The 26,059-nt window shown below is 49.1% G+C and overlaps 10 protein-coding genes across 10 annotated transcripts; 7 read left to right on the forward strand and 3 right to left on the reverse strand.

Moving 5' to 3' along the window:
* Positions 1 to 703: 703 nt before the first annotated feature.
* Positions 704 to 3,227, forward strand: I303_100348 (glutamate decarboxylase; the record flags this gene model as incomplete). The annotated part of the gene is made up of 15 exons (XM_018403719.1): positions 704 to 789; positions 849 to 979; positions 1,039 to 1,066; positions 1,123 to 1,183; positions 1,248 to 1,304; positions 1,378 to 1,494; positions 1,557 to 1,651; positions 1,705 to 1,747; positions 1,802 to 1,869; positions 1,925 to 2,056; positions 2,117 to 2,288; positions 2,354 to 2,420; positions 2,496 to 2,838; positions 2,902 to 3,009; positions 3,071 to 3,227. The coding sequence occupies 15 exons, from the start codon at positions 704 to 706 to the stop codon at positions 3,225 to 3,227; spliced, it is 1,665 nt and encodes a 554-aa protein (XP_018266373.1).
* Positions 3,228 to 3,817: 590 nt separating this feature from the next.
* On the forward strand, positions 3,818 to 4,528 carry I303_100349 (uncharacterized protein; the record flags this gene model as incomplete). The annotated part of the gene is made up of 1 exon (XM_018403720.1): positions 3,818 to 4,528. One exon carries the CDS (start codon positions 3,818 to 3,820, stop codon positions 4,526 to 4,528), a length of 711 nt encoding a protein of 236 aa, XP_018266374.1.
* A 350-nt stretch (positions 4,529 to 4,878) lies between these two features.
* I303_100350 (uncharacterized protein) lies at positions 4,879 to 8,334 on the forward strand (the record flags this gene model as incomplete). The annotated part of the gene is made up of 8 exons (XM_065968093.1): positions 4,879 to 5,405; positions 5,510 to 6,116; positions 6,190 to 6,361; positions 6,447 to 6,819; positions 6,894 to 6,973; positions 7,077 to 7,345; positions 7,421 to 7,577; positions 7,670 to 8,334. 8 exons carry the CDS (start codon positions 4,879 to 4,881, stop codon positions 8,332 to 8,334), a joined length of 2,850 nt encoding a protein of 949 aa, XP_065824165.1.
* A 92-nt stretch (positions 8,335 to 8,426) lies between these two features.
* On the reverse strand, positions 8,427 to 9,862 carry I303_100351 (uncharacterized protein; the record flags this gene model as incomplete). Its single annotated transcript, XM_018403722.1, has 4 exons — positions 8,427 to 8,833; positions 9,001 to 9,106; positions 9,187 to 9,287; positions 9,604 to 9,862. The coding sequence occupies 4 exons, from the start codon at positions 9,860 to 9,862 to the stop codon at positions 8,427 to 8,429; spliced, it is 873 nt and encodes a 290-aa protein (XP_018266376.1).
* Positions 9,863 to 10,986: 1,124 nt separating this feature from the next.
* I303_100352 (uncharacterized protein) lies at positions 10,987 to 14,153 on the forward strand (the record flags this gene model as incomplete). The annotated part of the gene is made up of 2 exons (XM_018403723.1): positions 10,987 to 12,962; positions 13,031 to 14,153. 2 exons carry the CDS (start codon positions 10,987 to 10,989, stop codon positions 14,151 to 14,153), a joined length of 3,099 nt encoding a protein of 1,032 aa, XP_018266377.1.
* A 24-nt stretch (positions 14,154 to 14,177) lies between these two features.
* On the forward strand, positions 14,178 to 14,762 carry I303_100353 (uncharacterized protein; the record flags this gene model as incomplete). Its single annotated transcript, XM_018403724.1, has 1 exon — positions 14,178 to 14,762. One exon carries the CDS (start codon positions 14,178 to 14,180, stop codon positions 14,760 to 14,762), a length of 585 nt encoding a protein of 194 aa, XP_018266378.1.
* A 680-nt stretch (positions 14,763 to 15,442) lies between these two features.
* Positions 15,443 to 17,895, forward strand: I303_100354 (uncharacterized protein; the record flags this gene model as incomplete). Its single annotated transcript, XM_018403725.1, has 7 exons — positions 15,443 to 15,802; positions 15,950 to 16,127; positions 16,333 to 16,571; positions 16,718 to 17,014; positions 17,159 to 17,344; positions 17,437 to 17,628; positions 17,725 to 17,895. 7 exons carry the CDS (start codon positions 15,443 to 15,445, stop codon positions 17,893 to 17,895), a joined length of 1,623 nt encoding a protein of 540 aa, XP_018266379.1.
* Positions 17,896 to 18,473: 578 nt separating this feature from the next.
* Positions 18,474 to 21,079, reverse strand: I303_100355 (uncharacterized protein; the record flags this gene model as incomplete). Its single annotated transcript, XM_065968094.1, has 7 exons — positions 18,474 to 18,530; positions 18,610 to 18,841; positions 18,913 to 19,783; positions 19,842 to 20,553; positions 20,611 to 20,755; positions 20,804 to 20,936; positions 21,001 to 21,079. The coding sequence occupies 7 exons, from the start codon at positions 21,077 to 21,079 to the stop codon at positions 18,474 to 18,476; spliced, it is 2,229 nt and encodes a 742-aa protein (XP_065824166.1).
* A 477-nt stretch (positions 21,080 to 21,556) lies between these two features.
* On the reverse strand, positions 21,557 to 22,793 carry I303_100356 (uncharacterized protein; the record flags this gene model as incomplete). The annotated part of the gene is made up of 9 exons (XM_018403727.2): positions 21,557 to 21,581; positions 21,651 to 21,785; positions 21,849 to 21,916; positions 21,975 to 21,992; positions 22,053 to 22,190; positions 22,280 to 22,372; positions 22,426 to 22,470; positions 22,520 to 22,679; positions 22,759 to 22,793. 9 exons carry the CDS (start codon positions 22,791 to 22,793, stop codon positions 21,557 to 21,559), a joined length of 717 nt encoding a protein of 238 aa, XP_018266381.2.
* A 774-nt stretch (positions 22,794 to 23,567) lies between these two features.
* On the forward strand, positions 23,568 to 25,751 carry I303_100357 (uncharacterized protein; the record flags this gene model as incomplete). Its single annotated transcript, XM_065968095.1, has 11 exons — positions 23,568 to 23,715; positions 23,764 to 23,849; positions 23,905 to 24,092; positions 24,144 to 24,450; positions 24,500 to 24,622; positions 24,678 to 24,860; positions 24,911 to 24,963; positions 25,028 to 25,105; positions 25,159 to 25,380; positions 25,434 to 25,563; positions 25,617 to 25,751. 11 exons carry the CDS (start codon positions 23,568 to 23,570, stop codon positions 25,749 to 25,751), a joined length of 1,653 nt encoding a protein of 550 aa, XP_065824167.1.
* Between the last annotated feature and the right edge of the window lie 308 nt (positions 25,752 to 26,059).

Raw genomic sequence — 26,059 nt, forward strand, 5'->3', positions numbered from 1 at the left:
TGAACAGGCCGGCTGGGACAAGAGGCAGAGGGATAGGCGAACAAAAGAAGCATGATATCTCAGAATGCGACACAAGTAACGAACATCAAAGAAACGATCGACCTCCTTTGATTTCGACTCCTTGGCCGTGTACATGAAACCCGAAAGACAACACTTAAGAATGGGCTAGGGTGATCAACACGTGGAAATCGCTGTGCCTCGTCATCTTTTTACGTTAATTCTTGAGAATCGCTTACTGTTATGGTCCTTCAAATACCGAAAATAGAACTATGACGCTGTTGTTGCGAACCTGTGTACTGTGTATTTTGATGTTGATGACAAGGTCCGTTGTTCGCTGTGCTTGCTATCGTCATTGTCGACACAAACTTTGTTGATGGCGAGCAGAAGCGAGTCAATCGGATCTATTTCATCTCTGAAGTAGCTATTCAGATCCGCTTTCACCCTATCGTTTTCATATCTAAAGGACCTCTCGCTTAATTAACCTGCATCACATCAAAACACGACTTTTGTGGACTGTATCGCATTGATCACCTCTACTTATACTACTTATACACACTAGAATTCCTAAATTAGACCGCAATCTCCGGGAACGGGCGAACAGACAGTAGAATCAACTTCCTATTAAAACGCACTCAACTTCTTACCCATCCCAATTCCCTCTCCTTCACTTCACTCCCAGCTTCACTCAATCGACAAACGCAAAATGGCTTTAGCTCAACACGTAGACGCTGAAAAGATCATCGCTGAGTCGAGAGATCATCCCGTCAGGAAGCATACTCATGATAGGCAGTAAGTGATTCCACCCCCTGCTCCTACCTATGATCTGTCAAGCTTACAACGGCCTTCAGATCAACCCTTCTTGATATCCCTTACACCTCTCGATACGATGTTGAGATTGACTTGCCCCGGTACTCCATCCCCGAGACCGGTGTGAACGCCAAAGTCTCTTACCAGCTCTTGCACGATGAGCTGCTTCTTGGTAAGTCACCATCTTGCTCATCATAGTACTGAAGCAAGCTGATAGCGGCTGTAATTCAGACGGCAACCCAAACATGAACCTTGCTAGGTGAGACCCAACCACCACGAGAAATCCTAAAGCAAGCTGACCTCATCTGTCAATAGTTTCGTCAACACTTGGGTTCCTGATGAGTGCAACAGGTTGATGTACGAGAACCTCAACAAGGTGAGTCAGGCTCGCGTCCCTTGCCACGACCTCAAGGTTGAGATGTTCAACCCGGATTATGTAGAACTTGGTGGATCAAGATGAATACCCTGCCGCTCAGGCGATCCATGAGAGATGTATCGTAAGTTTGCCTTGTCCAACATCTCGATTACTTCCTCGCACGTGTGTGATGACTGACCTGTATTTGGGAACAGTCTATGATCTCTCATCTCTGGCACGCACCTAAAGGCGCTACTGCTCTTGGTACTGCTACCACTGGTTCTTCAGAAGCTATCATGCTAGGAGGTATGGCATTGAAGAAGAGATGGCAGGTATGTCCACCCGTAGAAAATGGCATTCCAGACTTGGGCTCACCTGTCTGTCACCATGATAGGAGAAGATGAAGGCCGCTGGAAAGGACATCCACAACCCAGGTCCAAACATCGTGATGGGAGCTGAAGCTCAGGTAGCCCTCGAGAAATTCGCTCGGTGAGTCTCTCGGCATGAGTCTACGAGCATTATTGCTGATTCGAACATCCCAGATACTTCGAAGTTGATGCTCGTTTGGTGCCTGTCCACAAAGAGGTGAGGTAGCGTTATCCCCTGCAGAAGGCTTTGTAGCTGATCTTTGCCCAATAGTCCGGTTACGTTATGGACCCTCAGGAAGCCATCAAATACGTTGATGAGAACACGATCGGTATCTTCGTGTGAGTATTCAGCACGTGTCATGCTATGAGACTGTCAAAACTGACTTAAGAACAGAATCATGGGATCTACATATACCGGAACTTTCGAATCGGTCAAGGGAATGTCCGACGAATTAGACAAATACCAAGAAGAGACTGGTATTGATGTCCCAATCCACGTCGATGCTGCTTCCGGTGGTTTCGTTGCGTAAGTCTACCCTAGGACAACCCTCTGATTGCAGGTTAAGTCACTCATAACCATTCTCAGACCGTTCGTGTATCCCGATCTCGCTTGGGACTTCCGTATCCCACGTGTCAACTCCATCAACGCTTCTGGACACAAGTATGGTCTCGCTTCCGTTGGATTAGGATGGATCATCTGGAGAAGTGCAGACTATCTGCCTAAAGAGCTGATTTTCGAATTACATTATCTCGGTCAGGTAAGTCTCGTCCCACTTACGGAGGTCACTTCAGAGATCAGGGTGGCTGACATCTTCCAAATCAGACCGACTACTCGTTCAACTTGAATTTCAGTAGACCTGCTTTCCCGGTATTGAGTCAAATGTTCCACTGTGAGTGCTCATGAGCACCTTTCCGAATCATGCCGATCACGTTGTCGACCTGGGCTGATCTATCCCCTTTCAAAGTCCTCAACCTTGGTTTCTCCGGATATAAGCGAATAAACGAGAACAACTTGTCCAAAGCTCGACTTATCTCAAGAGCCCTCGAAGCATCTGGATACTTCACATGTCTCTCCCAAATCCACAAGCCAAAGAATCAAGGTGCATCCAACATATCCCCCGTGATCAGCCACGCCGCCTCGAACGTCATTCATGGGCACCTTCCCGAGATCAGCGACCCTACGTACTATGTCGAAGGTCTTCCCGTTGTCTCCTTCCGATTCAGCGATGAGATCAAGGCGCAATACCCTAAAGTCAAGCAAGAATGGATTCAAAGCCAATTGAGGGCCATTGGATGGATTGTACCCAAGTAAGCGGGATGCCGATCGCTTGCACACCCAAAAGGTTACTCAGCTGATTCTCCTTTTCTCAGCTACCCTCTTCCGCCTGCCGAAGATAACACCGAGATTCTTCGAGCTGTAGTCAGAGAATCCCTTTCTGGTGACTTGGCTAGGAAGTTGATCCTTGATATCATTTCAGTGTGAGTTCGCCATCTTCCTCACCATCGACATATCCTTTGCTGCTAATCGAGACACGCGTAGCACTGAGGGACTGCTGAACGGTGCTGGACCATCCTACGTCATGTCAGTCGCCAATCGAAGACAGAGTACGACTTCCCCTACTGTGGCGAAACGAGGCGAGACTCTCGATACTCAGCATATCTCGGAACACACTTCGACCTATGCCAAGACTTGTTAAGAGTCCACTTTGCGTTTCTGCTTTCCGTTCAATTACTTTTGTCCCCATCATAACATAGGTGCTACTGGCTGACTCGTATCAGTAAGATTCTTGATATTTTCCAGTGGTGAATGCATTATTATCCCGTACAGAAGTCCGTTCAAACTTGGTTGCTCAGACCGCACAAATTCTAAGCAGCGCGTTCTTCCGCGGACATCCATTCCTGATGAAGTCCTTGGCAATGGCTGATACATCTGCGTCGTACCGCTGACACAGGGCTCACATGTCATGGTGAGGGATATCAGGATGCCCTAGTCATCCAGAATCCCTTTTACAGCCCATGATGGGATGCTTGCTTGTCTCCTGGCTTCTCCACGAAGCGGTACTATCCATGGAGGATGCTGCGATGACCTCCTTTCAGGCTGGTGATGAGGAATGACCCATTGCCTGATACGGTCTTCGCTCATCCTTTATCGAGAAATCATACTTGGTTTCGCATGCTTTGTACAAGCCCATCACAGTATATGTAAATCATGGCTCATTCTGTCCATTTCTGATTCCAATCCCTCTTTCCGACTCGACGCCTGGGCACGGACAAACCTGTAACAGCAATGTCGCAATCGTGTAACGCCAAACTCTATCTTCAGAGCTTAGAGGGTGATATTACCTTGGCTAACGGTTCTTCAACCGCTCTGGCACCGAAGTTCACTCACTACAAAGTCTCGCCAGACTCAGAAAGACGCTTAGACTCAAGCGACAATGTTACTATCAGATTCCTTGACGAAGGAGATCTCACTCTACGATATGAGCCTTCGACTTTCCAGGGGTTCCTCAAAAAGGATGAGGGTCCTTGGTACGGTATCCCATCATGCGTTGAGGGAGAGATCAACCTCACTTTGAGAGGTATCAAATTTGATCATGCCCGATTATCAAACCAATCTACCGCGAACGAGGAGTGGTACGCCGAAATGACCCAAAAAGATATAATTGGTCGATTCAGAAGGATCAGCCTCATCACGGAAGGCGACGATAAGAAAGTCAGGATTCTTAAGGGAGGTCGGGATGTGGACAGAGAATATATCCCTGTCCATCTTACGGAAGGAACTAACCCTGATACGGTCAGCAGCTTTGAAACTCAGGATAAGGTGAGGGTTCATGTCTCGCTCAACGAAAATGATCCAGAAGGAACGGTCCTTCGCACCGACCTGACTAAAGAACAACAAGATGAGAGTCTTGCCTTGTTGAACGAAATGGGGAGATGGAGGTTTGTAGCTACCGCAGAAATTTCAGTGGCTGGCAGTGTTTCTTCACTCTGGAAATAGCCGTCACGACACCGAATGTACGTGCTCATGAAAGGGGGTGAAAGTCCAGACGAGAATCGTGATTCGGCCATAGAGCATCTCACCCCAGCTAGCAGAATGTATGGACTGGACGAATGTATTGATCGATAGCACCTCCTATTCCAGCTGACCGAAGTACACAAAGGCAACGATGTGTGGTGTATGGTGAGAGGGGCTGCAGGCCACGTGCGGTCCGCTTAAATCTCCGGCTGAAATTTCAGAAATTGTCGCTTGATCCTGGTTACTCGCACATCTGCAGCTGGTCTTGATTTATATTGTGACAATCATTGGAACACTGCGCTGTTGTCAATGATATCAGATCCTGCGCCACGATGTCCGAGCAAGAGAGCCTTGTCAAACGTCCAGCCGAAGACACTCCGCCAGAGGACGTCTCAGCTAAACGACCCAAAGTCGAGGATCCAACCTCTACGAGCAATCTCGAAATACCAGCATCCGAGACACAATCAGCTCCGGTCTCAGCGGCTTCAGGATCAACAACGATAGTCACCACCCCCTCTTCCACTCCTATCCCCTTACCCATCATTCCTGCAACCGCTTCATCCTCTTCTACCTCGACCTCGACACCCGCCGTATCGGGAAACCACGAAAACGGGAATGGAGAAACCACCTCCGTCCGGTATAACAACCACTTGGATGCGCCTCATCGGAATATCCCAGAACCAGTCTCTCGTATGGGCTTCAAACCTATCATACCCATCCTCCCTGATTCGTTGGAGTATATAACGGGGGTCAAGGTTGATCTGACGGAAAGAAAAGGGTTTGCAGGTGAGAGTGAATGTGGGATCGTGGGTTTCGTGGGGAAGGATAATAGAGGGATTAGAGGTGTGATCAAGCAAAGGTGCGTCGGACATAGTATATTCACTAGCCATCCTTCTACAAGACCATCATTCGCAAGTCGACTGTACTCATAAGCTGATCCATGTATGGCGCTTGATCTGGCAGATTTACCGATTTCTTGGTCAATGAAATATCGCTTGATGGGACAGTTTTGCATTTGAACGATATAACCAAACCCAAAGAACCAGAATCAGACAAACCCAAAACCTCTGCCGGTCCATCGACCTCAGCCGCTCAAGCAAGCTCAGACCAGGCTGCTGGTGAAGACGTGGGGACAGAAGAATCGGTGGATGTCTCATCTTTACCTGAATCATTACACTTCGAAGCGCATCCTCAATGGTCAAACTCGACCACACTCAAGCTGCGCGAACACTTCAGTGATGAGAGTATCATATCGTTACATGGGTTGCTGGTCGAGGGGAAGACACCGAAACCGAAATCAGATGGCGGGTGGGGATCACGGGTATCTGCAGTGGCGCAACAAGCGGGCAAAGAGGAAGGAGCTATGAATGAGGAGGAAAGTGCCATTGCCAACGCCTCTTCCGCGGCTGCTGCTGGTCCTCCCACGGAAGGCAGAGGACAGGGAGGAAGTAGAGGACAAGGTAGAGACAGGGGCCGAGGAAGGGATAGAGGAAGAGGTGGGAGAGATGGACGGGACGGGAAGGGCGCTCAAGGAGGTTGGATAGTTGATAGCAGAGAGGTTCTCTCGCAGGTGAATCATTTGTCCTCCTCTTGACCAAACCCATACAAGCCGAGCTCCCACTGACTTGCTGGGATCCATATAGCCTATAACGTCGAAAGAAGCTCGGGGGGCTGCTCATAAGATCTTGAGAGAATGTTTTGGTACGACGTTCGAATCGACCACAAGAGAGACTCCGGGAGAGGAGGGCCAGAGGCTGGTGATCAAGTACGCTTCTTCGGGAGGCAGAGGTAGTGGAGGATGGCAAAAGCAGCATGGCGAGCTTTTCTTTCCACATCTCCCAATGCCTTCTTTGGCTTGATACTCTCACATCTTGCCAGCATACCCGAAACTGATAGACAGAATCGTCTGGCTTTCCAGATCGACCTAAACTTCCGCCTTACATACACTTCACGCTACACAAGACCAACCGAGAGACGATGGACGCTTTGGCTCATATCACTCGGATGCTCAATGCTCATCCCAAAGACCTCAGTGCGTGCGGAACGAAGGATAAGCGGGCGGTGACAGTCCAGAGAGTATGCTTCAAGCGGAATGGAAAGAATATGCAGTACGTCTGGAAGGCTATCAACGGAATCTTCAGGCATCGCCGTAAGGAAGAAGCCGTCGTCACTGAGCGGGGTGAAAGAGGAGTGAGGGTTGGCGATTTCGCTTATAGTGATAAGTATCTGGAATTGGGGATGTTGAAAGGGAATCAATTCGTGATAACCCTTAGGTGAGTCTGCCCCACTATCTCCGAATCTGCTCGACGTCAATGCACTTAATGATAAACGACTGTGTTTCCATCAGAAACGTGCAAGAGGAGGATGAGCAGGAGATCAATAAGACTATGACCTCTGTACGGGATCACGGATTCATCAATTTCTATGGTATGTCGGGATCCTCTCCTTGACTCTACGTGTGTCGTCATCTCATCTACAGGAAGTACCTCATATTCAAGCGATGAAGCTGATCATGATTCCGTTCTTTCAGGCATGCAGCGATTCGGGACTTCTTCTTGGCCGACGCACTTGACCGGTCTCTTGATCTTACAGTCGAAGTGGACCGAAGCGATAGACTCGATCTTGAACTTGCGAGAAGGTGAACATCCGGATTGCACGACGGCGAGATTAGCCTGGCTGGAAGATGGAGATCATAAGAAAGCTTTCGATCTAATGCCTCGTCGAGGGGTAGCTGAGCGCTGTATATGGGAGTTTTGGGGAAAGAATAGGGTTGAAGACAAAGTGGGAGCTTTAAACAGCGTGGGTAGTCGATTCATCTGCTCGATGGACATGTGGTGGGCAAACGAATACTGAATACCGACACCGACGTCCTAGATCCCGCGGAATCTTCGAACGATGTATGTGCATGCGTACCAGAGTTATATCTGGAATTTGATCGTTTCGGAACGGATCAAGATGTCGTCCACTCAACCACTTGTAGGGGATCTGGTATTTGTCGACAAAGATGCTTTGGGCGAAGGGGATGTTCCTGGTGAGTAATTCAGACTTCGAGCGGACTGCACTGTCTCTTGGCAGCAATCATGTCTAGCGTTGAGCTGACCTGCGGCTCTGGTCATAACGTAGATCCCGACTCTCTTCCGGCTCATGCGAAAGATCGTAAAGGTCGACCCCTTCGGAAATGGGCCACGACCTCTTCGCCCGAAGTCAAACAACTGACCGAAGCGGATCTACCAAATTATACAATTTTCGACATCGTCATGCCTCTCCCAGGATGGGACGTCGATTATCCGGGCGGCATAATAGGCGAAAAATTCGCAGAAGCTCTAATGAGAGATGGGTTGGATATACATAAGATGAAGAGGGATCAAAGGGATTATTCCCTCCCGGGATCTTATCGACGGATGATCATCAAACCCGTTAAATTGGATTGGACCCATATACGGTACACGGACACGGATTTGTCTTTAACCCAATCGGATGAAGATCGATTACTGGATTTGAATCCGCCAGCACCGAATGAGCCGGAGGGGAAGTTCAGAGCGCTGAGGATTGAGCTGGATCTGAATAGTGCTACGTACGCTACGATGGTACTTAGGGAGATCACGAGGGAGGAGACGAGTACCTGGCATCAGATTGGCCTGACCATGAATGGCGAAGATAGAGAGTACAGAGGATCGGCAGGTAATGACGGACAGGCAAAGAAGACAGATGGTGAAGGGGAAGAAATGAAGGATGATGTCGTTGAAGCCGAGGGTGACGGTGAGGGTGAGGGAGATGTAGAAATGTAATGCATGCTCATTGGTGCAGTCAATACGAAGTACTATACATGCACTCCTTTGCAGATGTCCAACCGGGTTGCAATGCTGCTTCTAATCTAATTTTATAGCCGATCCCACATATCTTCATCATCTCCAGTCAAATTCTCCCTCCCTGCATTGTTCTTCACATTCACTCCTACTCGCTCTTCTTCATCACTCGGGCGCGTAGGTGCTTCTTGATTTAACCTTTGATACCTCCCTCCTCCAGCACCACTACCACTACCACTGGCATTTATTCCTCTCAAAGTACGCCCTCCACTAGAAATAGCTAATTGACGCTCGGCAGCTACTTCTTCATCGTCGTCTAGTTCCAGGTTTAACGCTAGGGATGCTTGGCCCGCTTGAGAGAGGTCGATGGGTTTAGGAGGATTGAATAAGGAGTGTCCTGATCGGCGTAGGATCGAGCCTAGTCGAAGGAATTGGACGGTATTTCGGATTATCAATAGGAAGGTATCGAGCAGTTCTTCGCCTGTAAGAGAATCGCAATTCGCAAATATGTCAGTACGGTGTGGTCACTGTCCAGAAGACCTTCGGATAAATTTGTGCAAATTGCTTCTCTACCGAAGATCGGGAATGCAGAGTGAAGGGAGTGTTCCTGTGATAGACTTGTTGACGAGAATAGATAGATAGACTTACTCCTCGTACCTTCCCCGCAGGGGTTTCTGAACACCAATATCAGAGTGACTGTGCAGAATAAGACGAGGATGATATCGATGATGTTGAGTAATGTTAATGGATATTTCTGCGATTACCATTGTGTGCGACACCGAGTCAGCTGATATTGCGCCGGAAAGAGAGCTTGCGAGAACGAGAATAGCTGACCTTGCCGTACGCTATCCACCTCGTGCCGACTTCTAAGACCATCAAGACGTTTATGACTACTTCGAGGATGTGCCAGACAGCAGGAGGACAGTTGTTACCGTCTATAGCAGGAGAAGCGGGTGTCAGCTTACGGCAGTTTGGCTTGTACAGAGCCAGCTAATATGAACGAACAGCAGAGGAGGATAATGGGATTTCAGAGGAGGATAATGGGATTTCAGAAGGGGACAAGGAGAGATTAAGAAAAGGAAAGAAGGAGAGAAGGAGAGAAGGAGAGAAGGAGAGAAGGAGAGAAGGAGAGAAGGAGAGAAGGAGAGGGGAGAAGGGGGAAGAAGGGGGGGGGAAGCGTAGCCCGAGCCATCAGATGTACCTCATGGTGTTTCTGCATGTAAGGATGACAAACCGGATGAGACAACTCACGAGTGGCTATCAAGCTAATGACCAGCGTCGCAAAGCTCAAACCCATCATCGCCCCGTAGAATAGTATATAGTACCTGCTAAATATGATCCGATTCGCCACGCCTCGTAGCTGCTCTGAAGCCGGTAAATGATATTGCGATCTGGTCGATGGCATCGTATTCCCGCTCAGCTGATTTTGACCATTTAAGAGATTCGATGAAGTGTGCGTATCTTCGTCGAACTCGAAATCTTCCGCTGATATCTCTTCGTCGCGCGGCATTGTGAACACTTTCTCCTTTCGAAAATTGGTTGGGATCGGGACAAAGAAGGTGTTAGGGAACCGGTTTGTTGACCTGATCACTTAAAACAGTGAATGTAGTTCTACGCTCACTCAATCGTAATGGCATCAACAAAGCCAAGTCGTTAGATGTCGACGTAATGACCACGAGTTCAGAACGGGAACACCGCGACTCTGGCGCCAGTGAGTCAGCGGTGATGGCCGCCATCTCATCGGGTAATGACGCGCTGCGCCTACTATTGTTTCAGCTTGACCTCTCTCTCCAAATCCTGGGCAATGCTTGCAGATTCATGACCGTTTTCAGCCTGTACTTGACCTTCAGCTGTGGACTGGAATGCAAGTTCCTGTCTGATGGGCGCATAGTTATCACACGACTTCGCTAAGATGAATCGACACATCCACTTGACCTGGCGACAAACTCGTCGACCGTCAACCCGAATCTCTGGCAGACCCGCTAATTTTAGATCAGGTCCAAAATCAGCCGTTGCCCGTCTGTCCCTTGACTACCAGAAATATTCATGCCATCACGACCGCTGACTGCTAAGCATCCGAGACCGGCTTAGGGTAACGATGAAAACACTCGATTGAAAAGGAACGTAACGGTTGAGTGGAATATACAGGAAATGTTGGACATGTGTATAAAGTAGTTAATGGGAATCGGGTCCAAGCATTCTACTAAGACTGATTTAGTGAGACGGGTAGCTTTGACCCTTTTTACCAGTCACTAGTCACTATGAAACAGTGTGCTCGTGTAAGCATTGATCATCTCATCCCAACCTCCTACCTTCAGCATCTCATCGCTGACTATACCGATATGAGATGCAACATCATATGATATTAATGACTATTCCTTTCTCTTTCCTCTTGTTGCCTTTCATATTCCATTCATCACTCACGATACACACAATGACTGATCGACTAGACTAGGCTAAACTATCTTTCGCGTTTCGCTGTACTGCTGATCTGCGCAGGAATCGACAGCTATTCGGCGGCAATTCATCATCATGGTCGTTCCTGTATTTCCAGCTTAGGTCGTATCGCTCTTTTCCATCTAATCGCTTTGATCGCCCTCTCCAACATCATACCGCCATAATATAGCACCACCCATGTCATCCTATCAACACCCATTCGCAGCTCGCCCTTCCTTGACCAAGAGACATACATCGCCCTCTCCAGCTATATTACTCTCCTTACCCACTTTAGAAGCGCTACCGCCTACACCCAGATCGGCAAAATCGTATGAACCACTCAACGCCTTTGCATCAAGCAGCACCTGCAGCGCCCAAGACCATAAACCTGCAAGTGGAAGACTTGATAATATACAAGGTCACAAGTCTTCCAAATCGTTGAGCAGCAGGATGCCTTTAATCAAGTCTCGCTCAAAGCGACCAACTTCGCCTAAGACCGAGCACTACTCGTTCCTTCCTTCTATCGTATCTGCCCTAGATCCCCGATCTACGTCTACGTCTGCGAAAAGAAATGATCAAAATGGAAAACAGCATCGAGCAGTCTCTCGGTCAGTTCCACCTCAACCTTCATCACCTGTCGCCAGGGATTTCGGTGTCGAGCCTTTTCTACCCTTCTCAAACTCAACGCCTCCCTCAACGTTCTCGAAGGGTTCTTTGAACGCTTTACCCAGTATTCAAGGTGTATTTGATTCTTACGAGAGCTCAAATGAACGAGGAATCAGGAGAAATAGATCGGGAAAGGGGAAGAATAAGAGGGATACATTAAAACTCCCAATGATGAGTCCAAATCCGTCGGAAAAGAACCTTCCTCGCAATATGCATCCCTTCAACGAGCAGGAGAAAGACGATAATTGGCAATGGAATGGGCTCAATCAACCTGCGGAAGTGATCATCAATCGAGAGCCTTCACAGCCTCATCAAAGCAACACTCAGCAGAAATCTGCGCTTCGATCGGAAACCCGTAAAAGGAATACATCTTTAACGATTGATACGCATACATATCTGAATCGGCCTCCCGGTTCTCGAGAAGCATCTTCCTCCTCACAGTCGCAACGTACTCCACACTCCTCACTGCCCGCTCATTCTCGATCATCCCTACGATCCTCCTTGGCTGAGTCCCAAGCAGCCGAAGACAAGTCGACATTGACTCAGTGGCTAGGACCCGAAGATGACGACCCGGATGATGTCGAACTTCAAGCTCTAGATGTCCTAGAGACACTGAGCGGTCACTTACTGCGAGACGGCTTCGGCTACGGCTTTGGTGCCAGTTCAGGTACAGGTACAGTCCAGCCGAAGTCAGTCCATGGTGTACCATCTTTGACCCAATCAGGTCATTCGACACCTTCCAAGACCCGTTCCAGATCAACAACATATTCCACCCAAGCCACCTCCGAGAACGATAATAAGCGATACTCGCAGATCTCTGATCGAGATCCACCATCAATCCGCGAATGGAGAGAGCAACGTAAGCGAAGTCAATCACAGACACAACAGAACCGTCGTTTCTCCGAGCAAGAGCAGATTCAGAGTGGACGGTCAATGTCGATATCGCGCAGACCTCCACCACCACCACCTCCCGCCGGCCCTCCGCCGGAAAGTCTGCCTCCTTTACCCTCACAACAAGGTTTAACACACAGACAGATACCTGCAAACAAGAACAATAAGCAAGCTGTGTACGTGGCTGCCGACGATCAGGAACTCACCGGCATCATCGGCACAGGTGCAGGTGCACCTGCAGGTGATGTGAACCTTATTCAAGAGAACAATAAGATTTCGGTAAGGTCCGAATCAGGGTATATCCCCGATCTGCATCAAATCCAAATTCAGAAGACCGCCAGCGTATCAACCCAACCACCACCACCGATACCACCTCGATCTGCATCTCGTCTTGAGAATCGTAATCCACCTCCTCCCCGTCCGCATAGAACGGCTTCTTCGTCTCAACTTCGCTCCCGACCGCAGACACCGGTGCAAAGGAAGAACAGTAAAGAGAAACAAGGTGTCAAAGTGCCTCTTGTCTTCTCGTCTTCGTCTTCACCAGGCATCACTACAAGGGACGACGAGAGTGATCTGGTCGTTGTGATTGATAACAGACCTCCTACACCGATTAGAGAGTAAGTCTTCCTTCTCCTTCGTGCGCAATGTTTCTCCCTGTGACTAATGTTATTCTCCAACTGCTCAGCATGTCGTCTTCCACTATACCGCTACATCAACGCCCTCTCCCGCCCATCCCAGCTATGCCTGATCTCGCAACTCTTCCCAGCTCGAGCACCGCACAGCGAAGCACTTTTGCTCAATTCGCTCATCCCAAATTGCCTTCACGACTACTCCGTCCAAAAAGACCCTCGACATCACCCAGTACCGCTCCTCTCGCCTCCAACACCGCTTCGCCGCTATCCCCCGAAAGGTCGAAACCACTCACAAGGCTCGTCCCGCGAGAAGAGCCTCGGCGACTTTCTGCTTCGTCCCGAGCTGAAGGCGAAGAAGGTCGTAATGGTCAGATGTCTGCTCTATCATTTTTGGCTCTAGACGACGCTGCCATCCAGAACATCCCTAGGTCGGGAGGAAGAACCTCTTCGTTCAGTGGGAGTACCTCTAATTCAGGTATGGGATCGACCTATGTGTCTCGCTTGGGCCACTCATTGGGTCCAGGTCAAGTAAGAACGGACTCTTCGTCCTCGGGAGGGCTAGAAGGCGGATATATCATGCCTCCTTCCGAACGCAGCAAGATCGGAGTCGACGATCGAAAAGCTCTTCGGAGGAGACGAAGGGGATCGCAGAGCAGTCTAAGCTCTGTCGCAGGAAGCGAAATCACATCTCTCCTTGAAAATGCCAAACTACAATCTGATGCGGACGCGGGCATCGAAGAAGTGGAAGAGGGGGCAGAGGAATGGACAACGGCGTATGAATTCGGACAATCAAAGGCGCGCACGAGGGAGAAGGAGCTAAGATTATCTCTGGATATCGGTATGAGACCCCCAATAGCTGTATCGCTTAATTCTCCGCTCAAGTCTCGTCCTGCCCCCTTGAATCTGTTCTCATTCGGCGAGATGGGACGCAGTAGGAACGAATATATGGATAGAGAGTATCCGAAATCTGCAGGACTCTTACCTCCTCCCAGACCAAGAAGGAAGATTTCGACTTCTGTACCGCCGCCGCCTTCAGCCCAAATCCCAAGACAGCCGACCTCGCCCATTTCGCCTGTTTCGCCCAATAGGCGATACGGCCAGATATCCCCCAGATATACACATAGACCGATTGTCTCGCGCAACGATATCGGAATGAGACCTGATATAAGCGTATGAACGGATACAGTACAAGAAGAGTATATGGATAGTAGGGAACATCGACGTGGAGATCAAGATGGTTTGAAAGATTTCATGGAATTGAATTCTCCGGTCTTTCCGAGTCCTCATCTCACGACGCCTGGACAATCATATATCTTCCCTGCGTCTAACGAGATCTCGCCTTCGCTCTCGAAAGTGAGACGAGAACAAGAGAGAAAGATCTCCTCAGCAAGGGAGAAAAGCGAATTATCGTCCGGCTCAAACGGGAATTCGAATGAAAATTCATCGAATTGGAGTGATGATACGTACGAAAAAGAACGTAAGATCATCACTTCTTTATGGCTCTCTTCGAAACCCACTAGAAACCTCAAGTCCAGTCATCCCCTCCCTGCTGAAGGTAACGACAAACAGGCTTTGCCTGAGGGAGAGAATGGGAAGCGCGCTTCTCGTTCGTCGGCGGATCATCCATTTTACAGTATAGGTAGATCTGGTAGATACCCCTCTTCACCTGGAGGTGTAGATGGTCAGGGGCATGGCAAGGGGAATGGAGGTGGCGGTGGAGGTGGGAAGAGCGTCGTGGTTGATGGTGGATATGGCAGAAGGTCGAGTTTCGGGATCAAGATTTAGTCTCAAGCTATTATGTTGGATGTGCCACAGCTTGTTGGGTACTGAGCGTTGAGTGTTTATTGTTTCTCCCCTACGGGTACTGTCAAAATAATGTATTCGGCTACGTCACGTCTGAGCATTCACGTTGATCGATGTAGAGTTTTGTATTACCTCGTTATAATCATAATGTCATTGTCTTGGCTCGACTATGCCATGCATCCATGTCTTATCTTCGCGTTGAAAAGTATTGTGGTCGCTCACGTGCGCCATAAATAGATTTAGATTCCGAACAAATGCCGATATGATAATCAAAACATCAATCGGGCAAATCCGAATCACGTCACAAAGTAAAGTCATTCCGAAGCATGCCCACCTCGCCTCGCCTTATCAGCGCATTCCGACTAAAGAGATCTGAGTGGTTAGCCGTCAGTACGGCTCATCACTATTGATAAGCTGGACAGGATCATGTTCAATTCACCTTGATACTGATACCCATCGCTAATCATATCGAGTTCCTCCTTGTCGTTTGCGTCTCTCCATCTCACCATCTCACCATCTCACCATCTCACCATCTCACCATCTCACCATCTCACCATCTCACCATCTCACCATCTCACCATCTCAACACCTGATCCTCGCAACCATCAGGCTAATCCACGCGTCATCAGACCGACTTAGCATATCAACCATATATCGGCAAGATGTCCTCCACGCTCGCTCCTTCGACATTATCGCCCAACAACCCCATAACCCCCCAAGCAGTCCGAGAGATCTTGACCAACAACCTCAAGGTTCCCTCTACCTCTGCGTCCTTGTCAGAGAAGAATGTGGAAGATTACACATCGTTATTGACTGGTATATGGGAAATATGGAATAGGATTGATACCGAAGAAGAAGACTATGTACCGCCCGTGAATGAGGATCGGTACCCTCGAAAGAATATCAGAAAGCCCGAAGGAGAGGAGAATAAGTATAATGCTTGGGCGTGGAAAGTCGATTTGGAAGATGCGCAAAAGAAAAGCGGGAAGGGATTACTGGAAGGGAAGACCATTTGCTTGAAAGTGAGTACAGTCCCTTATTGCATTTGAGGCGAGAGAATAACCTTGTACTCTCCACTTCTTACTTCATTGCGTTTCCCTCCAATGCATTAGACCTCTGGTCCCATGGCATGGACCACTGTAACCATCGCTTATCAATCACATCTACAGGACACAGTCGCTGTGAAAGGTGTACCCTGCCTCGTAGGCACAGAGGCCATTGAAAATTGGACGCCCAACACAGATGCTACTATCGTCACTCGGATCCTCGAGGCTGGCGGCAAGATCACTGGGAAAGCGGTATGCGAGAATCTGAGTTTATGGGGCGTCAGCTGTTCTGCTAATACCGGTAAGTCATAAACCCTCTCAGCCCTCTCCCTCTCCCTCTCCCTCTCGTTTCATATCGCTTCAGTGCCGGTACATTGCATAGGACTCAGTATGCAGTGTACATTTTGACAGTTCCCGCTACTGTCGCGCCAACCTGTACCGTGCTGCTGGTAGACGTTGCAAGCTGGAGAAGCTGACATGACGTACCGATTGGACTCGATTTACAGGGCCGGTATCGAATATCCACGCTGCTGGCTTTTCCGCAGGAGGCTCGTCCTCCGGAACAGGTGTTCTAGTCGGTCGAGGAGAGGTTGATCTCGGTATAGGAGGATGTCAAGGGGGGAGTATTCGTATACCGAGCTCGGTGAATGGTATAGTGGGTATGAAACCTACTCATGGCCTCGTACCTTACACGGGCGTGGTGGGGATGGAGCCGATCTTGGACCACGTAGGACCAATGACAAGAGTGAGTCCAAATTCGACAGCGAGTGAATCTCAACACTTCCCTCTATGGGCTTCACGTGCCTTCTTGTCCGCATCTGACTAAATGCAGTCAGAAAAGGAGCTAATCAAGTTCATGGATATTCTTCCTCCACTACCCGGTGATTACAGACCGTCCTGGACAACGCTCTCTTCCTTCAGGCTATCGCAGGCTACGACGGGATAGACGACCGATCAACTGCTGGCTGTCCATCTCCATCGCAGATCCCCAATTATCCCGAGCTAGCACAGCAGGGTATCAAGGGGTTCAAAATTGGGGTAATCACCGAATCGCTGAACAGGCCTCTGGCGGATAAACGAGTAAGCGAGTTGGTCGTCAAAGCTGCGGAGAAGTTAAAGGAGTTGGGCGCAGAAGTGGTAGAAGAGGTTTCGATTCCTGAACATACCCTCGGACCTGATTTATGGGCTGTGAGTCTTGTCTTGACGTCTTCTTTGCCACTTTTGCGGCCTCGAGCGTTACGAACCACATCCATATCAATATAAGTGAGATCACCACAATTGAGAAGGGTCTGTCTTGCTTATACTGCATACTGCATACTGCAATGATACTAGGTCATCGGACGACTCGGCGCCACCAAATCGATATTGGGAGAATCCAACGGAAGAAGATGTCTAGCGATGAACGACTTGACCGAGAAATTATTACCTATCAAAGGCGAGAAGGTCGATAAATTGTTTTGTTCAGGTACGAACACTCTGATCAACGGGATATGGGGATGGGAAAATATGCCTCCCACTGTGAGCTTTGCGTCTCACAGTGTCGTCCACGTCGTGACGTGTTGTATCATGCACATTAACATCTGACTGATGAGCTGATCTGAACAACATAGCTCATGGGCAAAACGATCAACTTGATTCGCAAAATGCGGGATGCCTATAATACAGCTTTAGGCAAATACGACGTCCTGATTACTCCGACACTACCGATGTTGGCTACTAAATTGCCATCGCCGGATGCGAGTATTCGAGAGCTTATGGAGAACGCCGCGGGAGTCAGCCTCAATACCAGCGCTTTCAATCTTGTAAGTTTCTCTCTCCGACCTTCTCCCCGTCATACAAGTCAGACAGGAAGAAACAAGGATATAACGCTGATGCATACTCCCCTTGATTGTTTTCAGACCGGTCTCCCAGCTCTCAGTCTGCCTGTAGGGTTTTTACCTAGCTTGGTGGATGGTACGACGCAATTACCGGTAGGCATGCAGATCATAAGTAAGAATTATGGCGAAGTCGAAATATACAAAGCTGCCTATGCTTGGGAAAGCGGTATCGATTGGAAGTCTTTCGCCTGATGTGTAATGACGATTAGGAAGCTGCCGCCATCTTGATAACGTATACAATTAGGCCTTGTATGTATAGAATGAATACTGATGACGAGTCCGGTCTATGAAGCTCAAAATACAGACGAGGCGAACATGCGTTAATGCGAGTACTGATGATGTAATCCGAGACGATGTCTAGTGGAGCGGAATGCGAGCATTCGGATAGTGTACTGTGTATACGTATATACAGTCCTGCAAAGTTCCTCAAAGAGGGGTTGGTGGGCGGTCTCCATCGAACAGGATGTCGTTCTATCGTTGTGCAGAGTTCAGGATCAGCCAAAAGGATTTGAAATTCCTCCTTGTTGGTCTTCCATGGTTTGGGCGGATAAGAAAGAGCCGTCCAAGCTTGGTTGAGTAGCCATTATCTCGCGTCTATGAGAGAGACAATGTGCAATGAAAAGTAAGCGCGGGTCTTTCCAGGCCATGTGTTGATGAATATTCGCAGAGCGGTCTGACTCACAGGAATTGTTCAAAATCAATAGCGTTCGGGTCCAAGGGCGGCTGTGTGTAGTCTTGCGGTCGCATAGTCGCAGACGCATTATTGCTACTTAAAGTCGATTGTGCTTGGAGGATATTCTCGTGGTTTGAGCATAAGATGATCCCATCTGATCGCAAGGCACCAAATCGATGAGCTTTGGCGTTACAATCACCGGGTATGCGATGGAGACGTAGGAGTACACTAACCTTTGAGACCGAGCGCATATCCCGGATTCTTTGTATACTTTGCGAGACAACCGTCCGCCATTCTTCCGCCGAGGGATGGTGGGGATCCCAGACGAACGACAGCAGCAGTGTGAGACTCGATTGCACTTCGTAGAACAGGAGATACCACTGAGCGCCCCGATGTAGGTCTCGCTCTGGACCGCCAAATTCGCGCAGTTCTCGCAAGCTGTCGAGCGCTAGCGATCGACACCCACTGTACCACGACATCGCCCACATCGCATTAGCTCAAATTCGTGATTCAATGAGGGGAGAACAAAGATTCACTCGATTACTTCCGTCAGAGCAGCTCCGGCATTGTGTGGTCCGCTTGCATTCCACGCAGCCGACAGGAGGACCGGTCGATATAAGATAGATGCGAAGTCTCTAGCTCGCCAAGTTTGGATGGCCCGTGCCAAGCGGAATGGTCCGGGAGTTCCGGGTTGCATGTATGCGGGATAAGCTTCCACGTCTGCCAAGAACGATTCACCGCACCATTTGATCTGCTCAACCGTCGGATAAGGTAGGGATCGGGATATACGGTCTTGCAGCTGAAGCATCTTTTTCGCGAGCTTTGTTTGCATCACGAGAGCGGTGTAAAGCGATACATGATCTGAATCTTGCGGGAGAACCGAGTCGCCGACAGTCAAATCATCATCGTCACAATTGACAGGCGAACGAGCGACCAGGTAAGATGCGTGTCCAAATCCATGCGGCCGACCGAAAGTGGTCGAACAACCGGTCTCGAGAGCGACCAATCCCCACCATAGCCTGGTACGACTCTCTTCGCTGAGAGGGTCCGTTTTTGGTTGAGAGGCTGAAGAATGAATACCAAGAGCGACGGCCATTCGGATTGCAGTCCCCAGACACACGTATCCGCTGTTCGGCTTGTTATTCCGTTGGAGGTAGTTTGCCATTATAGCGAGACCCTGAACCAGTTGTAGCGATCCCTCCTCCATCATCTCAGGTTGATATGCTTGTCTTGCGATCTCGTAAAATCGATAACCGTTATCGTCAGTCTCGCTCGTGGCTAGATCAAAGGCACCCATGGCGAAGATCATAAAGATGAGAACTCGACTCCCACCGCTAGAAGGTAAGGGCAGCGCTCCAGTCAATTGGGCTCTGATGGTTGGTTCGTGAACAATGGGGATGATGACGTCTGTGTTTGCAATAATTCTATCAGTTGCCTTACAATGCCATGCTTTCTTGTAACTCACGGAAATAGTCGAAGTATGAATCGACTAAAGGCCGAAATTCTATATAACGAGGCATTCGGGGGGATCCTACGGACAGCGGTATAGACGATTCCCGCCGTATGAGTGGACTTGCCTGACGATTGATGACAAGAGGAGCGACTTCGTAGGATGTGGGCCTGAGGTTGAAGACTGCAGAATTGTGGAGCGGATCAAGCAAAGAATCTCGATTGACCAATCGGCGCAACACAAGGATCAACATTGCCATAGACGACATGCCAATATATCCGGCGCCAGCTTTCAGTTCCGAGATTGTGTCTAATGTTGTCGCACCTATACCGTCAAGATGCCCAGTTGGCGTCTCATCCGGTTTCGCTGCATGCGGCTCTGACCAATTGTTGGCGGCTGACTGTGCAGCCGACTGAAATTCGTATACGTTCTGCAGAAAGGATGTGCTCGTCGGGGATGGGGCGCGAGTTGGAGGATAGTTTTCGTTGGTAAGATCGGTCGAACGAAGACTGGATAAAGGGCTAGCGAGAGGGATCTGATGGGCAGCTGTCATATTCGATTGTCCGGATTGCCCATGCGACTGGGGTTGTACGGGAGCTGTCATAAAGCTTGGCGCTGAAGGTCCCGATTGTGTCTGCGATTCAGGTGGAAAAGGGGGGTCTGGCAGGAATGCGAAGCCATCGTCCTGTTGTACGGTTGTTATTGGAGCTGTGAAGGTAGAGTCAGGCTGTCGTGTAGCGAAAAGCGTCAGTATCTTGCCGAGGTGGAACCGAAGACAGCTTACCCGCTGCATGCCTAATGAGTGGATGGCCTCTTGAGCACTTTCCTGCGCGTTCTTGGAGGAGATATAACGGGCTACTGCCTGTTCTAATGAGTAATTGGGGAAGATCACATGCCATATGGTAGCATGTGCATCGATACTGAACGGTCTGCGATCAGTAAAGATAATTGCAGCTGAGAGCAAGGAATAAACGCACAGGTCCTCTAATTCACTCATCCTTTTCCTGGTAAGCGGACTCCGGGAGAACACCTCCTCATCATCACATGCCTTCTGGTCTTGGCGACACCTTGCACACGGTCTTTCCCCATCGCAAGAGAGTTTACGGGTACCTACACAGCTCCTCAGCCATATGTCAAGATTTTCTACGCTGGCAACGAAATCAGTCAAACTCACGACAAGCTCGGCAGGCTGTATTGGCTCGCAGTCGCTTAGCAGGATAATTCCTCTTTTCTGTTTCTATAGCTGGTGTCATTGGTGAGAATACGAAATCACGGTCATCGTTCGTCTCTCGTTTGATAGTGAACCTAATAGAGCGTCTAATTTTCAGATGGAACAAGAATAAAAGACAACAACAACACTGCAGCTCGGAATACATGGGCCGATGCGGAGTCCACTTGATAAGTGAGTGGAGTAAATAAGTAATGTAACAAAGGATGTGTGCATGCACACAACCCTTCCTTTGAAACGAAGCGATCATCAAGAAATTTCCGATCTAAATGTCCTATCAGCACACAACCTTGTGTGAAACACTCGCAAGCGCAACAGTCAGCATCTGCAACAGGAGATATCTTGTCTCTCGAAGCGTTGATGTTGCACGAAAATAGCCATTGATGCATTTCTAACTCTATGATATGAAACCTTTCCGCGCAATTCACTCCTGCGCCTTTCACCATGACGAACATTCTAGATGTATGCTGAAATGGTCCACCATGAAGTTGATGTCTCGCAATCACCATTTGTTTTGACCTCCATCACTGCAAATAAATCGTGTGACATTGGTCAGCAATGTCTCCAGTATGATGCGTAGCAGAACGGTGACTCACTATCTCATTTGCTTACCACCATGAGTCTCTCGGGTTGCTTCATCGATGACCTTGATCATGCCGCTGGTGGACTCGTCGATAGTTAAAGGAGGCGCATCCACGCCGGCGTTTTTTGCAGAGGCGTTACCCATATCGCTGTCATCGAGTCAGCCAAATCAAACACTGTGCGAAATAGGTGAAGACTAAGATTTGGCTTACGTCTGTGTCCATCCTGGATCGAGGGGGAAGATGACGAGATCTGGTTCTTCGTAGTGCGCAAAGTGACCCTGCAGCCGAAAGTTCAGCAACGAATGATCCCACAGAGCAAGATCCAGTTCAACTCACCAAATAACTTGCTCCACTCTGCGAAATTGAAGATCCCGGGTTAGCTGTAAGCATCGATGAGTGCAGGACTAGGCTTACCTTACTGATACCATATGTCACTTCGTATCCTCGAGGAACTTGGTCAATGGTGGCTGAACCGGAAGAGATGAAAACGAATTTTCCTCCCTTGCGGATGAGCGGAACGGTGGCTTGGAAGACCGCAAGGAAACCGAGAACCTTGGATTTTTATATCAGCACAGTGCGATTGACCAGGAGATACAGAGCAAGGTACAACACAACAACACAAAGAAAGCGCAGAAACTCACGTTCACTCTCCAGTGCTCTTCGAAGACATCTAAGCCCACAGTACGCAGAGGCGCATATCCCTCGACCAACAAAGTCGCTGCACTGCAGATGACCTTCAGGCAAGCTGTCAGTGGTACTCTCCTTCGCAGGATGAAATGGAGCTCACAATGTCAAACTGGGTAATACCCTTCGATTTGGCTTCTTCAATTGCCTATAACAGCTTTTAACTTGATTCTGCAATGACAAGCGAGAAGACTCACCTGGACACATCCGTCCTTCTTCGCTTGGTCCATCGTGATCACTACGACCTTCGATCCTGGTCCCACATCCACCTTGGGCATCCGCGTAGGATCCCTAGCGGTGGCTACCACCGTGTAATTCTCTCTAGCGGCATATTTTTGTACGAGTCCGAGTCCGATTCTGCGCAATCGAAAGTATCAGCATCCGTCTTTATCCCTCCTCGAATTTTGCACCAGCTGATATGAGCTCTCACACTCACCCTCGGTTTCCTCCAGATACGAATACTGTGGTCATTCTCACGTGCTGATTTGTGATACTTGATGGGATTGTTGAAAACTTGCTTATCTGCTTGAGGAGAAGGAGTTAATGGGTTGACTCTCTTATGAATCGTAGCGTCACTCGGCTGCTTAACCGGTGGAGCAATTGGAAACTCAACTCCGGTCCCCACGTTGTCTCGAACCGAGAGAAATCCAGGGCACGGTTCATTGCAACCGCTCACCTTTTCATTGCAACCGCGAACCTTGGGCCCGATCGCTGCGGAATTGGTAGCCGATTTCTGATGCAATTCGGATTCGGATAGATGATTTTCTGAGCTCCCTTGCACAACGACTGAGGGCTGGCCCTCCCATCTTGACACTCTGGTAAGCTAGCCAAGGATCCCGACTGACTTTTTAAATGGCTCGGCGCGTATTTGGTCGCCGCAAGGCCTGGAGCTGAATTCGCTGGGTTTTTGCCCCTTGGGACTGATAGGGGTATTTAGACCCTGAGCTATTCTTGGTATGACGCAACCTTCCTCGGCGAACAAAGCGGACTGAAGCTGCATTAAACCAGACTCTGCGCCAGGTAAACACGACACAAAAAAAGGCATATGGCGCCATGGCATACCTCGAAGTTCGGGCCGATCAGAATGGTTTCTCTTCCGATTGACATTCGGGAAGATCATATGTGGCCCCAAGGCGGGGACACGCAGCTTACGAGTCAAATAGACTTAAATAGTCCTCCACCGATTTTTCCTGTTGCCATTTTCGCCTCCCTCACCAGTTTTCCAATCGAAGACAGAACAACACGATGGCGACTCATACTCTCGATAACAGTCACGAAACGTCTCTAGAGATGGTATCTAGAGACGTCGATGCCAACATTGACAAAGCCAACGATAAACAGATTGAAAATGCTGCCATCGTCGATTCAGAGGTACTCGAAACCAGATTTGCGAGTAAGTAGACTGAATCGATGGCAGATTGGCGCTGATCCGCCGTATCAGCTCTGGGTCGAGGTCAAGTGGTCAAAGTCTTTTGGAAGGCTATACTCTTCTGTGGCATCCTTCTGTGGTCCGCTTTGAACGATGGAGTATGTACAAATCATTTGCCTTGAGATGCCGATGATCGCTAACTTGGCATTTCAGTTTCAACAACAAGTCCCGGGTAATATTATCGCATTACCGGCGTTCATCCGGACGATGGGCGATACCGTAATCAACGGTCAGCCCGCGAACAGCGCCAAGGTCGTATCCTACTGGCAAGGTTTCGCAGAAATGTCCAAGACTTTGGGTATGTTCGCCGGCGGTACATTGATGGACCGATTTGGGCGAAAGTGAGCATTTCTGCACTGGTGATATGGGAATTTCGCTGATGATGCGAACAGAAAGGCGATGATTATCTCTTTGGTCGTTCTGTTGGGAGGATCTATTGCAGAGATCGCTTCTCAAAACTGGAAAGATTGGCTCGGCGCAGCGATCCTGGTTCGACTTGGGGTTGGTCTCGCCCAGACTATTTTGATCACCTATGTCTCCGAGATCGCTCCTTTCCAACTTCGAGGATTTATGCTGGGTTCATACCAAGTCCTTCTTACCTTTGGACAATTGATCGTCGCCATTGCTGCGAGACTCATCGAGTTGCACCAACCAACAGAATGGCGACCACTCATTGGTATCGAGTTCATGTTCACCGGTGTAAGTGGAAGCAGAATCCGAATGGCGCCTGTGCTGACTTGGACTGCAGATCTCGCTCCTTACCATCTGGTTCGTTCCCGAATCCCATATTTATCATGCTCGTAAGAACCGACATGAAGATGCGAAACAATCCATGCTCAAGCTTTACGGAAACGCGCCGGGATACGATGTTGTAAGTCGAGTTCAACATTTAATACAAGAACGTTGACTGACGACCATGTTCTTAGGAATGGGAATATCGAGTCGTACAAGAAGGAATCGAGGAAGAACGACGAATCGTGGCTGCTGGTGGCCAAGCTACTTTCCTGGACATCTTCCGAGGTAACAATTGGCGACGAACGCTAGCTGGTTGTGTCGGTATCTGTAGTCAATGGGCTGCCGATGCTCCGATTGTCTTCAGTTACTCCACCGTAAGCCGATCCGTTCTGCGAGACTTTTTATGCACTCACACCGTCAACAGTACTTTTTCACCGTCGCTGGACTTGATAACCCATTCCTCGTCTCCATTCTCACGTAAGTTACTGCTTCCACGTTGCCACTCTTAGTAGAGAATGCCTTGGCTGACAGAGGCCCTCAGATTCTTGCTGGGAATGATCGCACAAGGTTCCGCACTTTGGCTTTGCGAGTGGGTCGGACGTAGACCATTGCTTGTTGGGTGAGTGAAGCCATCTCTCGAGCCGCGTTCCCCCAGCTGACCCAGATGCTCAGGGGTTGTTTCCTCATGTGCCTCTTCAACGTCGCGATTGCTTCGACCTCGTTCTCCGACTCCGTCGCAAGTGGTAAAGCGGGACTGGGCTGCCTCCTTATCTGGGTCATCTGTTATGGATTGTCCGCTGGACCTATCGGTTTCGTTGCCGCCGGAGAGACCTCGACACCGCACCTTCGAGCCCAAACTACATCCTTTAATCTTGGATGCTATGGTCTTGGATTGTGAGTCTTCAGGAAGACCCAAGGTGAACATTGCTAAGCCCTTCGTTCTTCAGTGTCGTATTCCAGTGGTCCATCTCCTACATGATCAGTCCGGATGCCGCCAATTTGGGTTTGAAAGCCATCTACATCTGGGCTGGTCTGTTGGTGCCCACCACCATCATCTTGTTCTTCTTCTACCCTGAGGTAAGTGGTGCTCTGAGCTTTCTCGCGGACTTCACGCTGACTGGTGCGTTCAGACCTACGGCCGAACTTACCAAGAACTCGACGAGCTCTACGAGCGCAAGATCCCCGCTTGGCGATTTAAGAGCACCAAGACTCAAGCCGAGTTATCTGGGCGAAAGAACAAAGCGCTTGTCCATTACGGGCATTAAGCGCGTAAAGCGAATGACGACGCCGGCATCTCGCTTCGGTGATTCATCACTATCAGTATAGCGCAATACCTCGTATGCTGAAGATCTATCACAATGATGACTTGAGATGCTCCGCAAGGATCACCTCAACCATGAACCCATACATTGCTCATTTTATACTACTGTCCATATCCTGCTGTTCATATGCACACGAATCACAATGAGTACACTTTGGAGTGCTTAAAATTCTGATTTTGTTGGTTACCGTATGTGACTTTAGAGTATTGTGCCAGGGGATCAAAGCCTGATATCATGGACTTCCAACTCTA

Source organism: Kwoniella dejecticola, chromosome 1, assembly GCF_000512565.2.
Source record: "Kwoniella dejecticola CBS 10117 chromosome 1, complete sequence".
In the NCBI taxonomy this organism is placed as follows: Eukaryota; Fungi; Basidiomycota; class Tremellomycetes; order Tremellales; family Cryptococcaceae; genus Kwoniella; species Kwoniella dejecticola.